Source organism: Physcomitrium patens, chromosome 4 (assembly GCF_059467195.1).
Source record: "Physcomitrium patens ecotype Gransden chromosome 4, ASM5946719v1, whole genome shotgun sequence".
Classification (NCBI taxonomy): domain Eukaryota; kingdom Viridiplantae; phylum Streptophyta; class Bryopsida; order Funariales; family Funariaceae; genus Physcomitrium; species Physcomitrium patens.
Genome location: NC_143413.1, coordinates 10,989,810 through 11,004,501, shown reverse-complemented (window position 1 = coordinate 11,004,501; position 14,692 = coordinate 10,989,810). Strand labels below are relative to the sequence as shown.

General features: G+C 42.5%; 2 protein-coding genes and 1 long non-coding RNA gene across 3 annotated transcripts; 2 read left to right on the top strand and 1 right to left on the bottom strand.

Moving 5' to 3' along the window:
* The first annotated feature begins 1,155 nt into the window (after window positions 1-1,155).
* LOC112281438 (hyperosmolality-gated Ca2+ permeable channel 1.5) lies at window positions 1,156-8,218 on the top strand. Its single transcript, XM_024517953.3, has 11 exons — window positions 1,156-1,620; window positions 2,137-2,316; window positions 2,722-2,857; window positions 3,092-3,193; window positions 3,413-3,532; window positions 3,761-3,841; window positions 3,960-4,300; window positions 4,574-4,822; window positions 5,105-5,429; window positions 5,572-5,874; window positions 6,173-8,218. Exons 1-11 carry the CDS (start codon window positions 1,295-1,297, stop codon window positions 8,075-8,077), a joined length of 4,068 nt encoding a protein of 1,355 aa, XP_024373721.1. The 5' UTR covers window positions 1,156-1,294; the 3' UTR covers window positions 8,078-8,218.
* Window positions 8,187-9,197, bottom strand: LOC149989396 (uncharacterized). The gene is made up of 3 exons (XR_016502615.1): window positions 9,021-9,197; window positions 8,708-8,800; window positions 8,187-8,544 (listed from the first exon to the last, which is right to left on the bottom strand). It is a non-coding gene; the product is annotated as an uncharacterized LOC149989396 (long non-coding RNA).
* A 1,651-nt stretch (window positions 9,198-10,848) lies between these two features.
* LOC112281766 (uncharacterized) lies at window positions 10,849-12,101 on the top strand. The gene has a single exon (XM_024518638.3). The coding sequence runs from the start codon at window positions 11,183-11,185 to the stop codon at window positions 11,645-11,647; it is 465 nt and encodes a 154-aa protein (XP_024374406.1). The 5' UTR covers window positions 10,849-11,182; the 3' UTR covers window positions 11,648-12,101.
* Window positions 12,102-14,692: the final 2,591 nt, after the last annotated feature.

Below are 14,692 nucleotides of genomic sequence, written 5' to 3'. Positions count from 1 at the left end.
TGTGACGATCATAACGCTGACGTTGTCGCGACCTCCACAAATTTGGCGGAATCTGGAATAGCGCTCTCGCAGTGCGAAGCGCAACCGTCGATGATGGGCACCGATCCCGGACAGAACGTGCTATCTCCCTTCCACGCCTTGGCTCCCGGCGCTAACAGCTTGCTGATACCGGTATCTCCTCCCCCGCCTGCTGCAGCTCGCGTTCAAGCTCGCCTACCGATTAAAAATTGCCGCATTCCCGCTAGTTTCTCGAGGTCGTGTTCTTGTATTGGACGGAGGCGATTACCAGTGCGATCTTTGCTTTTCTGCAATGGTTTTGGTGGGTTTGTCTGGCCTTTTGCCTGTTTGCTCTGGTATATGTGGTTTGTTAGGGAGTCCTGTGTTCCTTTGTTTTGAACTTCTAGCGTTTCCGTTCCTTGAGGTTGTTGCGTAGATTAGTGGACAAGGTTGTGATTGTGGTTCAGTGGGAGGGATGATGAGATGCAGCAGCACGCGGAAGAGTTTCGTGTAATTTGAACACGATCTTGTTGACGACATCGTTGTGTGTCCCCTGTTCGAGTGCACCGAAAGTCCGTGCCGTTTGTGTGTGCATTCGATTCGTGAATTTTAATTCTCGACTGAGTGTGGACTGGCGTCAGTGTAAGGAGTGCAGAGTTTTTGTGCTGCGTGCTCTGAAGTGCGAGCATTGTATTCGATGTTCGTTGGTTTCTTCCTTTCATCCTTGTCGGGAACTTGCTCGGATCATCTTAGAATTACTTCGTTGAATTGGAAGCTGCAAATGGCTCCTTCGTCCTGCGATTTTGAATGCCCTCACCAAGGTCATACTTGCGGGGACTAGGCATTTCCTGGGCTACATTTTTCTCGTATGATATCAACACGAGTCAGGCTGGGATCGATAACAGTTTTTGAAAGATGACTCATTTGCAACTGGAAATGCGTCAAACCTTTCCTTTTTCTAATGAGTGACAACCCCTGTACTGCGTTGGCATTGTGGAGCAATGTGGACGAATTCAACAGAGTTTCTGTCACATGTCCGGGATAGAGTACTTTGAAAGGCTGCCAGTGCGGATTGAATCCCCGGCTGGTAACTGCAACCAGGTTGAGATGTCGTGCTTCTCAACATATCTACCAGTATTCGTCATTCGGTAACGGAGACTGATCCAACGTGAAGCAGTATGTAACTCCTCCTGTCTTTCCCTATCTGGAAGTAGTGCGAAAGAAAAACAGCTTGAATTGAGAACTCTAAAGGGGTGTCTAATTAAACGCATTGCGAAGATTAAAGTGAGCCCGGAAGATGACGACCTTGCGGGAAATAGGCGTAGCAGCACTTGTCAACATCGGCCTCACCATATTGTTCCTGTTGAGTTTTGTGTTTCTTAGTCTTCAGCCAGTGAACGATCGCGTCTACTATCCGAAGCTGTACATTAAGGGTCTTCGTAAGGGAAGACCAAGAGCAACTCCTCGCCAGCTGAAGCCAATAGAGAAGTACGTCAATCTCGAGCTCAATCAGTATACGAGGTTATTCGACTGGGTCAAGTCTGCTCTCCGCAAGACCGAGAATGACATTATCCAGCACGCGGGACTCGACTCCGCAGTCTATCTCCGCATCTTCTTGGTCGGGTGAGTGCTTAACACTCTCTCTTGAACGAGTGTTTCCCTCTCACTTTCATCATCTAAGCACTTTAGGCAACTTCATTCACGTGCCATATGCGACCTCATCTCACGCGGCATTTCTTCTGTGAAGCTTCTTTCAGCGGATATTAATTCTTCTATTTTTTCATTTGTTTTTCCATTCTTGTACTTTTAAGGAATGCCTTGCATTACACATACATGCAATTATTGAAAGGAACAATTAATCCAAAGTCCCTTGTAGTGAGGCTTCTCAGCTTTTTTTCCTTTTTTCTTTTCTTTTTTAGATTGGTTATGTTCGTAATGGACAGGCGAAGGTAGGATTCTCATGGTGCAGTAACATGAAACCCAGTAGATGGGTTTTGCTCGTTTTTTTAGTTTTACAGATCTCATTGATCTACATCAGGACAACTATTGTGGAAGATATATGACTCCCCATTTCAAAATTTATTGAATGCTTGAAGTTGGGCAATTGCTGAGAAACGGATGTTGTTTTGAGTTTTGTAGGTTGAAGATCTTCATACCCCTGATGATACTGAGCATGGCGATTTTGGTTCCTGTGAACGTAGGAGCGGGATCGCTGGCTGAGTCGGGGACAGATGTTACCAGCAACACCACCGATACGAAATTCCTGTTTAGCTCTATCGACAAACTTTCCATGTCTAATGTACCTAATAGATCTCCAAGGTGGTTACAACGAGAAATACATCTTTTTCTGAAAGGACTACTTGAAACAAACTGTGAACAGGAAGATGCTAAATTTTGCTGACCACATTAAGTTAGAATTGATATCCATGATCTGATTTGGTGGCGATTTATCAGGGGTCTGCAAAACAACGTCCATGTTTTCACACTTTTTAACATTCAAAATCATAGTTTTGATACGCTTTCGTAGTCCTTTAAGTTGTGAAAGAGCATCGATGAGACCACAGATAGCGCTCCTTTGAGACTTCCTGCTTCCTGGATATGCGTCGATGAACATGCTCATAGTGCACGGGTTTTCGCTGTTGCTATTCAAGAAACTATTTTCTCTGATAACAGGCAATTAGATCCAAAAATTGAATCCTCACTTTCACCACACGCAATGCACAGGCTCTGGGCACATCTGGTTATGTCATATGTTTTCACCGCCTGGGTTTGCTTCATTCTTTTCATGGAATATAAGAGCATCGCAGCACTGCGCTTGAAGTTTCTCTCTGATGAGACAAGGCGGCCCGATCAGTACACAGTGAGCATCCTTTTCCCTTAAACCTAGTCATTGTTCAATAAGAAGGGAAGTACTCGAGATGGCAGAGTGAAAATGATAGATCACTTTTCATTCAGTCGTAGCCTTCTTTACCATCTGAGAATTAAAAAAACGTTATTAAATGGCTTCTATTTCTCTTGTCTTCAAGAAGGGAGAGCAAGGCAATATTTAGCATGCAAATACGTTGGATTGATGTGCAAATTGTGATGCTCTCAGGTTATGGTATTGCAAATACCTGACAAGGGCACTCTGCCCCTTGGCAAACAAGTCGAGACTTTCTTCCGCACAAACCACCCAGATTATTATTTAACGCATGAGGTATTTTCCAACTTTTCTCGTCTCTATTTCATCTACACGCTTGGTCGGTAGTTGATCGTCACATCATCTCAGCCAACCCGAAAACATCATTTTCAACATCAGAAGTATTAAAAGCTGTGTCGATATTGATTTCGAAAATTTATTCCGCTACAATATATGATGGGTGCTTGTAAATGGTTCAATTTCGGTGAATACAACCTTACATGAATTGGATGACAGATGGCGTACAATGCAAACAAGCTGACCAAGATTGCAAGGGAAAGAGACAAAGCACAAAACTGGCTAGACTATTTCCAACTCAAGTATAAGCGTAAACCGGCCATGAGACCCATGACCAAGGTACTTCATTCCACATATTTTTTGTATTCTAGCCACAATGCAGTCTTAAAGGTTTTCATGTAGTTTGAAAACACCGAATTGCGAATACGGTTAGATCAGGGAGTTCTAATAACTCTCTTCACATCTCCTTGAAAAGAAGTAGGTCCCGAATGTGAGTGCTGACATGTTTTTTCTCTCCTATGTTGAGGTTTGGGTTTGCTGAAATCAAATTTGAGCGTTTGTGCGCAGACGGGCTTTTGTGGTATCTTCGGAGAGCAAGTCGATGCAATAGACCACTACTCAGCTCTAGTGGAACGATTGACCACGGAAGTAAGCTGAAAACATATTCCTTCCATCTTTTGGAGTATGGTGCAATCTATTTATCACATCGTTTGGGTCCAGCTCTGCGCCAGTGTTCACTAAGAATTGCTTGGTTGGGTCTATCCAGGCAGAAATCGAGCGTGAATTTGTGATAAGCGACCCAAAGGCCATAATGCCGGCAGCGTTTGTTTCCTTCAGAACCCGCTGGGGGGCTGCTGTTTGCGCCCAAACTCAACAAGTGCAAGACCCAACGTTGTGGCTGACATGCTGGGCGCCAGAGCCGCGCGATGTATACTGGCCCAACCTTGCGATACCGTATGTCCAGCTTGGTTTTCGACGACTAGCAATTACTGTGATTGTTTTCCTCACGGTCTTCTTCTACATGATTCCGATTGCAGCCGTGCAATCATTGGCAAACCTTGAAGGGCTTCGAAGATCCATTCCCGCTCTCGATGGATTCCTTCAGATGTAAGTCCCTGTAATTCCACTCGATGCGCCTCGCATTGTTCATGGCTTGCACGACTAATGAAACCTTTGAAATGCGTGAATTAAAACATGATCTTCTTTAGCTTTATTCTGAATATATTCTGTCAAAGAATCTTTCATTGCGGTTAAGTGGACTGTTCATCGTAGGAAGTGTCTCGTAGTTGGTGCTTGATTTTTAGTGTATCAACAGCTGTAAGGAAGAACAGGAGCGGAGCTTTAATTCGGCTTTTGCTGTTTCTTGTGGTAAATGAACAGGGAATTCATTTCATCGTTTGTTCAAGGATTTCTACCAGGGCTCATTTTGAAACTCTGCTTCCTGCTTCTGCCGATGTTTATAATGTTTCTCTCGAAGTTCGAAGGACATCTGTCCATATCGAAGCTTGAGCGGCGTGCAGCTGCGAAGTACTATTATTTCGTGGTCGTCAACATATTCTTCGGAAGTATTCTAACAGGATCTGCATTTCAGCAGCTGAAGACTTTTGTCACATCCTCGTCAGTTTTAGGGTGTGTTTTATTTCGACCCCACCCTCTTCTCTTACTCTGTGTCAAGGTCAACGTTCAGCCACCATTATCAATTATAGAGCTTTGCAAACACTGAACTGCACTCTCTTCAGAATGTTCTAATAATGCTAAGAATCTCCGAAGTTCTGGCATAAACTTGACATCCTCTCTAACGATGTTGCTCATGTGTTGTAGTAGACTTAAAACACGAGTTACCAACAAATGGAATCATGGTCCTTTTCAGTGTGTGCACTCTCTAAGAATTGTGGTTGTGCTGTCAAACAGGTTTCTGAACACGATAGCACTATCCATACCTCAGAAGGCGTCTTTCTTCATCACGTACATCATGGTGGATGGGTGGTCCGGTCCGGCTGGGGAGATCCTTCGACTCACGCCGTTGGTGAAATACCATGTTAAGAATACATTGTTTTGCAAGACTGACAGCGACAGACTGGAAGCAGCTTCCCCTGGGACCCTGACTTTGGATGAGACTCTGCCCCAGCTGCAACTTTATTTTTTGATGGGTCTGGTGTATTCGGTCATTACACCAGTCATCATTCCATTCATTGTCGTATTTATGGGCTTCGGTTTTGTCGTTTACCGTCATCAGGTACAATCTCTGCTGCCGTCTATATGGGTTCTATATAGCCGCATGCTCTACGTAGTGACATTATCTAGGCTTTTCTTTAACAAGTATTCCTTAAATCGTTCTTCGAAGTCATCGTTAACCTCTGTAGAATGATCGTCTGCAGATTATCAACGTGTATGACTCCGCCTACGAGAGCGCAGGATCATTCTGGCCTCACGTTCATGGGCGCATTATTGCTGCTCTCATTATTGAGCATGTTACACTTATCAGTCTGTTCCTTGTTAAAGGTCCGATAACTTTCGTCCAAACACCTGCCGGATCGAGCGTCAAGGATCAAATTCTTCGTTATGTGAGAGATTCTTGTAGTTCGACACCCTTCATGATTGCCTTGCCGGTGTTGACTTTGGTTTTCAACAACTACTGCAAAAAGCGATTTGAGCCTGCCTTCAAGAACTACCCGGTAGAGGTAAAATTCTGTGAAAGACTTGAAGTCCCTTAACTAATCGGTTATCTTCTTCTGGTTTTTGAATGTTGCAGTCACAAGGTTCATGATCCTAATTTGGTAGATAGTTACGAGTTGAACTGTATGCAGGTTATACTTTGTTGACAAATTGTCTTCCAGTTTTCCTCGGGTTCTCTGAGACCAAGCCACTTCTTGGTCTAGTTCTAACCCATTTCATGTGAAAAGTAGACCAACATGCTTTCTCAACAACGCTGTACATTCTTCCTGTCCTGAAATTCACACTCGTTTGGTTTGTTAATAGACTGCTGTGGAGAAGGATACTATAGATAGACGGGAAGAACCGGACTTAAATCTAGCCGTGTTCTTCCGAAATGCATACAATCATCCGGCTTTTTCAGATGAGAAGATTGCAGTCCGTGGAGATGTGGAGAAAGGCCAGGAATACGGGAAGGATATTGAAGAGGATGAGAAGGCTACTTTACATGACTCGTTAGCGGGGATAGATAGTGAGTTCGTTGAGGTGGACATGAATAGTAAAGAGTCAGTCCAAGACACATCACCCTTGCCTTTGAAATGGGGAGCCTTTGGTCAAGCCACTAAGCTTCATGCAAATCAAGATACATCCTTGCCAGATCTCGGCGAGGGAGATTCTGCATCTTTGAGGAAAAGATCAGGTCGAAAAAGCGGAGCCTCACTCTCTTCCAAGGGAGAGAACGTGGAAGGACTCAAAAAGGATACTTCGACGTCAGGAAAGCTCCCAACAAGTGGGGATGACAGCGGCAACGAACTGGCAAGAGTGCGTTCGCTCCAGCGTTATCTGCAAGGTCAGCTTTCACGTGACAACTCATTTGCTGAGCCATCGTCTGCTCTCAACTCAGAAATAATCATGGAGAGTGATGCCGAAAAAGCACTTGTGAGAGACTTGCAGCGATATTTGGCAGGGCAGCTGTCAAGAGAAAATTCTTTCTCTGGAGAACACATTGAGGACGACATCGACGACGAAGCTTTGAGAGTAGCTTATTTGCAGGGCTACTTGAGAGGGCAACTTTCACGTGAGCACTCAAGCTTAGAGTCTTCTCCTCTTATACTCAAAATGAAAACCTCCCATAAAGATGACAATGAGAAAGTTGGAGACCAACTTACCCTCTCACCCTTCACATTCAAGAGAGGAGTTCTGTATGAAAGTGGCGTTGTTGAAGGCGATGAAATCATAAGTGCATCCTACCTCCAGGGATATGTGAAAGGGCAGCTTTCTCGAGATAACTCTGGCTTCGAGTCTGGTTCTCCTCTTACATTTCGGCGCGAAGCATCCTGTAGCAATGAAAATGACGAAGGGAAAGGTGGAGCATCACCCTCCTCTGCACACTCTCCAGGTTCGCCACCGATCTTTGGAACAGGAAGGGTCGGTGAGAGTGGTAGTTCGCAGGAACTGAAGCCATCGCCGCTGAGTAGCTCATCAAATCAGAATGTTCTTAGAGCACAGACGATGAGCACAATTAAAGAAACTTCTGAGATCCTCTCTGATGCTCAGATAGGACAGTCTCCTCGAGCCAAGAATTTCCACACGTCGAAGGAAGGAGTAAACCCTTCTCAGGAGGCAGAGATTGCACACCCAAGACCGTTAGCAGAGGTTTCCCAACCTCCTCACAAGCGTGGAAAGGCAGTGGGTTCATTAAGAGAGGTTATTTACCTGGACACCCCCACATTCGTCAGGCCAAATCGTTCAAAACCATTAAAAATTCAATTAAGAGAAACTCAGGACACGACCAGCAGTCGTCCTTCTAAGGGTTTGAGACATCGGAAGGTAGAGAAGGAGACTCCTTCTCAAAAGTCGAGGACAATTTCTTCAAGTACGTCGTCAAAGAGTCGTCCAATTACTGGAGCAAAGACACTCAATACCGTGAGAGGAGCTGAAGTTGAAGCAAGCTCCTCCGAGAAATCCGAGTTTCGTCAAGCCAACACTCCTGGCAACCTCGTGCAAATTGAGCCCCAGGATCAGCCTGCCACACTGCAGCGTCTCAAGGTTTCATCCACTGAGAAAAAGAAGAATAAGAACTTTGATAAAAAGAAAACGCGAGGGGGAAAGTCTTCATCTTCATCTTCTTCCTCTTCTTCGTCGTCATCGTCTTCCTCCGAAGAAAGTGAAAACGATGAAAATTTGAACAAACATTCTGATTTTTCACCCGAGGATCACCTATTAGCTTAGGACTTCACTTGGTCAAATCCTCGCGAAATGTTACCTTAGGAGCTCTCCCTTTACCTGAACACGGGATGAGCGCCTTCTTAATTTTACCATGTTAACAGACAAGGCAATCTCATGAAAAACCTCGATTCTTTATTTCTCGTCTTCGTGGTCTCACGCATTCGCTAATTCAGCTTGCCGATGGACTTTTTTCTAACCCACTGCAACTAATTGGTCAGAAGGGATATGTTTTGGCTACGTCGATGACATGTTTCAGAGTCTCGTGTGTGTAAAACTTAGCAGTCTGACTTTGAGGAGCTACGTTCCAGTCAATGTGTATATTTGCCTCATTTTACAGTGTTCCAGAAAATAAGTTTCGCTCCTTGGTTGGAATGTGGCGCATTACTTGCAGCGCAGAAAACTCCCCTAGAATACGTCAGATCATAAAACTCATCGACTCCGACAAGCGTTCCCGAGCCTGAAGCGAGTCCCTTCCAAATAATAATTCCATGTAGAGTGCACAATTAACAGCAGCTGCTTGTATCCTTCACACAATCTTAAAGCAAATTCGGATCAAACAAGGACATTAATGACATGCACAGAGAAATTTTCGGCCGTTGACTCGATCATGGCGGAAGGAAGAAGAAGAATTACCTCAAAAAACCGCCAAAAATCTTTCTCCCCATTTGAGAAATATTGCATCCCGTTGAGACAACGCGTAACATCTTCTCGAATCGTAACCTCTCCCTGAGATTCCAACAGCCAGGTCAGAATTGTCACTTCCATGACTGAAAAAAACAGAAGAAAAAGATACTGCCATGAGAATTAGCCGTCATGAGTCTCATATCGACGAGTCTAAAGATTGCGTGAGACTTGTCTTTCAAAACTTCCACCGATTCCGCAACGCAGCAGACGAAAACACTGATTTCTGCGCTGCAAAAAAACGGCAGAACTGTCATAACCTTACAATAAACCGAGTGCAAGAAGCTCGGAGAAAGAACCCGATAGCCAAAATGGCTCTCATCCAAACGTCCGAAATGGAAGACAGGTCGAAGAATGTGGAGCCAGGATCGCGTCGAATATGCACCCAGCAACAATGAAGGGGGAAGGACTTCGAAGAGCGGTCACTACTGCAACGCGGGGGGGGGGGGGGGGCACGAAGCTCGAGAATGGTGGCTATGGAGATAACGTAAGATCTATGTCGTCGTCTACTGTTGTTGTTGTTGTTGTTGTTGTTATCTCCTTAAGACGAGGGGAACGTGACTATTGCGGGCTGAAAATCCGTCCCGGCCCTCGACATTCCGTTCACACCTGCGTCGGTCTAGTTTTATCTCGTTCCAAAATTTGGCAACAGCTGCCCTGCTGCCCGCACAGGATTTAGTGCCCGAATACAAGCCATCCAATTATTTGGAGTGTGGATCCTTGTGCTACGGTTGTACTTATAACTGTCGTCTTCTCAATGTGAAGTTTTTAAAATATTTCAATAGAAATTGAAAGCATGAATAAATGATTAATTATTATTTTTTATTTTAAAAAAATTTATTTGAGATTTTTTTTTTTTTACGTGTTTTGATTTGATGCATTGTTAGTTCTATTTGAATTACATGTTATTACAGTATTAGAATAAATTGCGTATTATTCTTCAATCATGTTATTTTAGTTTGCAAAAATAAAATAAAATAAAATTAAAATCAGATGAAAAATATATATATTCAATTGCAAATATATTGATATTATGAATGATTCAAATAAAGAATGATGAAATATAATATAGTGCAGTGATTGTTTTAACAAATCAATAATTAAGACTAGATATTAATAACATAAGAAAAGACTAAGCAAAAGAAGTATTTTAAAATAAAGAGGCCTGCTTAAACTTTCTTTTAAAATATTAATTTGAAAATAAACATTTATGTCTTTATATTTGGAATTTATATACTGTAACTGTAAATGCAAATGATAATACATTTTAAGCATGTCTTTTACGATTTTTTTTAAAATAATAATAAAAAAAAGACACAATGGTGCAATGAAAAAATTAAAGACGATATACTATTTTATATATAAATTCAGGAATATATATATATATATATATATATATATATTATCATCATAATGCCTGTTTAATATTTTAATAAAAATTTCCATAACTTTCTTACTTTAATAGTTTAAAATGTTATTTTGTTTTATTTTTACATACATATAATCCAAAAATGTACATTGTAAAAAAACACTTTCTTAAAGTATCCCACTAAAACATTTTATTTTGTCTAATTAGAACTTTATATCTTCTACTGTAGTATTTAAATTAATGAGCACAAATTGAGTGTACATGGTTCATGCTTAGATTGATGCAAATTTTAAATTAATATATAATCAAATACATAAGAAATTTAAAGTTCAAAAATCACCTTGAAATACATGTGAATTTACTTATTAATACATATCAATACACACACAGTTACACACACCTGCAATCACTTAGAAATAGATGGCAATGTAACATGAAACAATTCTCATTTTGCAAAATATTTATGCCAGAGCTGTATCAAAATTTTGTAAAGTTAAAAAAATTGTTAGGGTTGATATTCTTCACAGAGAATGTATTCTCGAAACTATAGATATACAGAACTATGTACAAATTTGGATGATTAGTACAATAATACTCTCAATCGAAGCGAAAAGTTCGATGGATGTACGTATTTTTATTGACGAATAGTTTACGTGCTCAACCTTTTTCCGCCTAGGTCTACCGTGGAGTAGTGACAGAGCCTATTCCTGCGCACACTTTTACGATTAGGGTTACGTTGTGAGCAGTAGGGCTATGGAGGCTAGGGATGCAACTGAGTGCCGCACTGCGGCTGAAGCTCGAAGAAAGCCTCGCGCCTCTCCTGAGCTCTCTTCGTGGATCTCTGTTTCCGCCATTTTCTACACACTGCCCTCCTGTTTCTGGTGGGCTTTGATTAGCTGTTACTTTTAGGTTCTTGGATTTTGGGTGTCAGGTTTCGAAGCTCGAACGAGATTCTTCAATACGGCGCTGTCTATTCGATTGACTTGCGGCGGGGGTTACTTTCGCTGAACCTCTGGAAGGATCGAAGTGGGAGTTTCGGAAGACATAAGAGGTTCAAGATGAACAAGTTCAATCTTCCGCGGAGGAATATTCAGAAGGAGAGGCGACAGAAGCGGGCGGAGCGGAAAAAAGCGAAGCTTACCTCCGCGGCTTCGAGGGTGTCGTGCGCAGATGACTCCTGCTGTGCCTCCACCGCTGTTTCTTTGAAGGTGTCGACCGTGAATGCTCACTCTGGTTACCTTTCTGGGAAGAAGAAGGCCAAGCTTATGAAGAAGTGGAGACGAGCGCAGAAGGAGGCTCTTCAGTCAGGACTAGTCACCATTGAAGACGTCGAGATGATGATTGCTGACGATGAAGGTTCGGCGGACCAACAGGAGCTGCAGCCAAAGTTGCCGAAAGCTGCACGAGCTTTCTCCATGAAGAAGCGCGCTAAGCTAAGGCCGAAGATCTTTTCATCTAAAGAAGTAGCTCCCGCTAGTTCTGTCGCGGGTGCTGAAGGTGGTGAGGATGCAATGCTGCAATAAGAGAACTGATTAAGGTTCGAGTGCGGGGCTTTTGTGTTCGATTGTAAACCTACACATCCTATCTTTAGGGTTGCATGGGGAGGTTTTTGTGGTAGACATCAGCAGGACAATTTAGTTCCAGACGTCAGCTGTGGCTTGAGTCGATCTCCTTCGCTGAGGTTTCCTGTTCGACAGAATCGAGTTCAAATGCTGTCAGTTTTCGTCTCTGTTCTTCCCTAGAAGTAGCGTCAGTTTGCTGAACCAAATGCAACTGACACTGTGATATCGTAACTTTCAGCCTAGAACACAAAAGGTCCTAGTTTCTTCTTGTTAGAGTTTGGGTGCTCTGCTTCTGGGGCTGAATGAATTGGCAATGTTGGAGGTGGAGCTTTCACTTTGCTTTCAGAGATTAGATTTGCATTGTTGACAATCATAAAATGCTAATCACAGATTCGAGAAGCCTTCTTTCCAAGATTATTACTTCATGAAATCTCATTTCATCAGAGTTATCATATTGGTTATGACCCTACGGAATCCTGAATTGGGCTTCAAGTTGGACATGTATTGTTTCTGTTGCCTGAAAATCGTGCTGTTTATCTGATTCTCGTATGTATAAATTGAGAAAAGATAAGAAGGTGTTATGGTGAGTTGGAGACTCATTACAATGCAACAGCGGTCTCTTCTCATGGTATGCGGGTCGTAATCCGAACGAGCTCAAGTACTATGTTGAGGGGAAGAGCTCAGACGATTAATGCAATGAGGTAAGTCTTGTGTTGAAGCACTTGTTCAACACTTCACGGCATGGGCTTGAGCTTATATTCGTTGTTTCATGGGACACAAGCGGAAGCCTTTTTGAAAGTTGAAAGTTGTTCTCTACGAAACTTTCATTATGGTCTAGGAGTCATTTGGATGAAGATATTGATTTTGGATAGGGAAGAAGTATGGAGTTTCGTTTAAAGTTTAGTCTTAACACTATTTCGCACTGTTTTGGGAATGTTCTTGGGATGGCACCTGAGGAAGTTGTTCACACTCCAAGGCCTCTTTCTCCTTAACGATTGTCGCTAATTCGTGCTTATGTTGTCCTACAACCAATCCTTAACCCAGAACAAAACTTTATGCAGAAGTTTTCTATTGTCTGCTGAATTTTGGGACTAAAAGTAGAGTTTACTATTCCTGCACTGACTTGCGAGGAATGTATCATGGTGTTTAAACAGCAGGAGGTCACGGAGATAATTCTATGCTTTGTACATTGAAGATTATTGGGTAGTCCCAATGCGTGAATCGATTTGGCTTTGGCTCTTTTACACAAAATCTTAGGTTTTGAACAAGATTTTGGAAGTTACATAGGCCAAGCAGCTCTAGCTCTACTACCTACTTTGTTGTAGGCGTGTACTGTTCATTGGAATTGCCATTTGCGTTTATGATCTCCCTACTGGTATCCCGGTTCATGTGTTCCCCATCTTCAGGAGAAGGTAATAAAAGAAATAAAGATCAGGAGAACTTTTCGGTAATATATGCAGAAGTAATAGTGTGGAGGAGGTTTTCGACGTGAGGCTCAGTTTAACGGCGGTGAAGGTCTGCGCGTTTATCCAGAAACATTCCATTCTTGACTCCAACTCTGACTGGACTAATCTCGGTGAAACTTCTACATTCTCGCCGGAGGTGTTCACTCGGTTGACCAGGATGTTGGACATCGCAGCCCACCGAAATCCTCCAGTCACAACCTAGAAACTCATCTTCCAGGTCAAGGATGCTGTTGAAGGTTCTGGAGCAAACCACCAGTTTTAGGTGTTTGTAATCTCTCATGTGTGAAGCTAATTACGACCACGGCCGACTTATCCCCGTCGAAGCATGCTTAATCGAAACTCTCGATGGAAGAGTTTCACCTCTTTCACTTCCCACTGGAAACTACCACCATGGATTAAATCCATAGTCACCACTGGAAACTACCAGTTGCCGATTTTACAGAGACATAGCGTCAAGCAGAAGCAGATACCAAGGGCCCAGTTGCTTTTCGTGAGTTGCTTTGAACTCAACATCCAATAGAGGATATCCACTTCGAGAAGCTTTTTTTCAAGAGTTGAATCTTTACCCCGAAGAACATGTATTCTAAAAGTGTGGATGACTATGCTATCAAACGCTATTTCGCGTTGAGAAAGAAAGATGTCTCAGCAATCAGAGTCTACATGGGTTTGCTCTTCGGAATCTTTTCAGAGTTTTCTAACGGGCAAGTCGGAGATCGCAGAATTTTCCGATTGCGAAAGTTTAGGCAAGTTTAGCACGAGCACCTCCGCCCCTTGAAACCAAAAAAGAAAAGGAATCTTGTGCGCTTCATCAATCATACTGCCTCACAACTTTTAGGTTATTCTTGTAAATCAACCAAACCTTCATGCTTGTGTTCGATGTAAAGCAGTAATAAAAATATATTTTACCATAACGGATACCCATTTAATTCTATGACTTGGTTACACTGCATACTTTTGATAATGCTGATTCCCTTTAGTTTAAACTTCATTCTTTACTATCATTCATTGGTTACCAAGTATCCAACAATTTTTGTTGCTAACATCCGAGTTTTCGAACTTGTCATGCATTTACTTAGATGAAAAGTTTGTTTCTGATTGTAGTGTCTTGTTAAGTCTTTCTTTGTCTGGGGAATAACAGTGGTTGACCCCTGACGTGTAAGGGATTGAGAATCAAGCAACAAGGTTTGGAATTTTCCACTTTTCAAAACATAATGATTCAATGGATATGCTTTCACTCAATTAAGAAAACAGAAATTTCGACATTTGTCCTCGCCAAACCTCTTCAAAGTAATATATCACAACTCCAAGTGGACCTTGTTTCGGACACACCAAGAAGGTTGAGAACCTCGGAGACTGGGCAGAAGCAATCGTGGCAAAGTACAATGCTTCTATCACAAAACAAGTAAATCATGAAAAAGCTGAGGCAACAACTCGCTCTCCCTTAGCCGAATGTGCGGAACAGTGGCACACAAGAAACAGTCCAGGTTGATCTGAACGCACCGTGAAGAAACCAGAAGTTTGAACGTAGGCCCAACTCAAA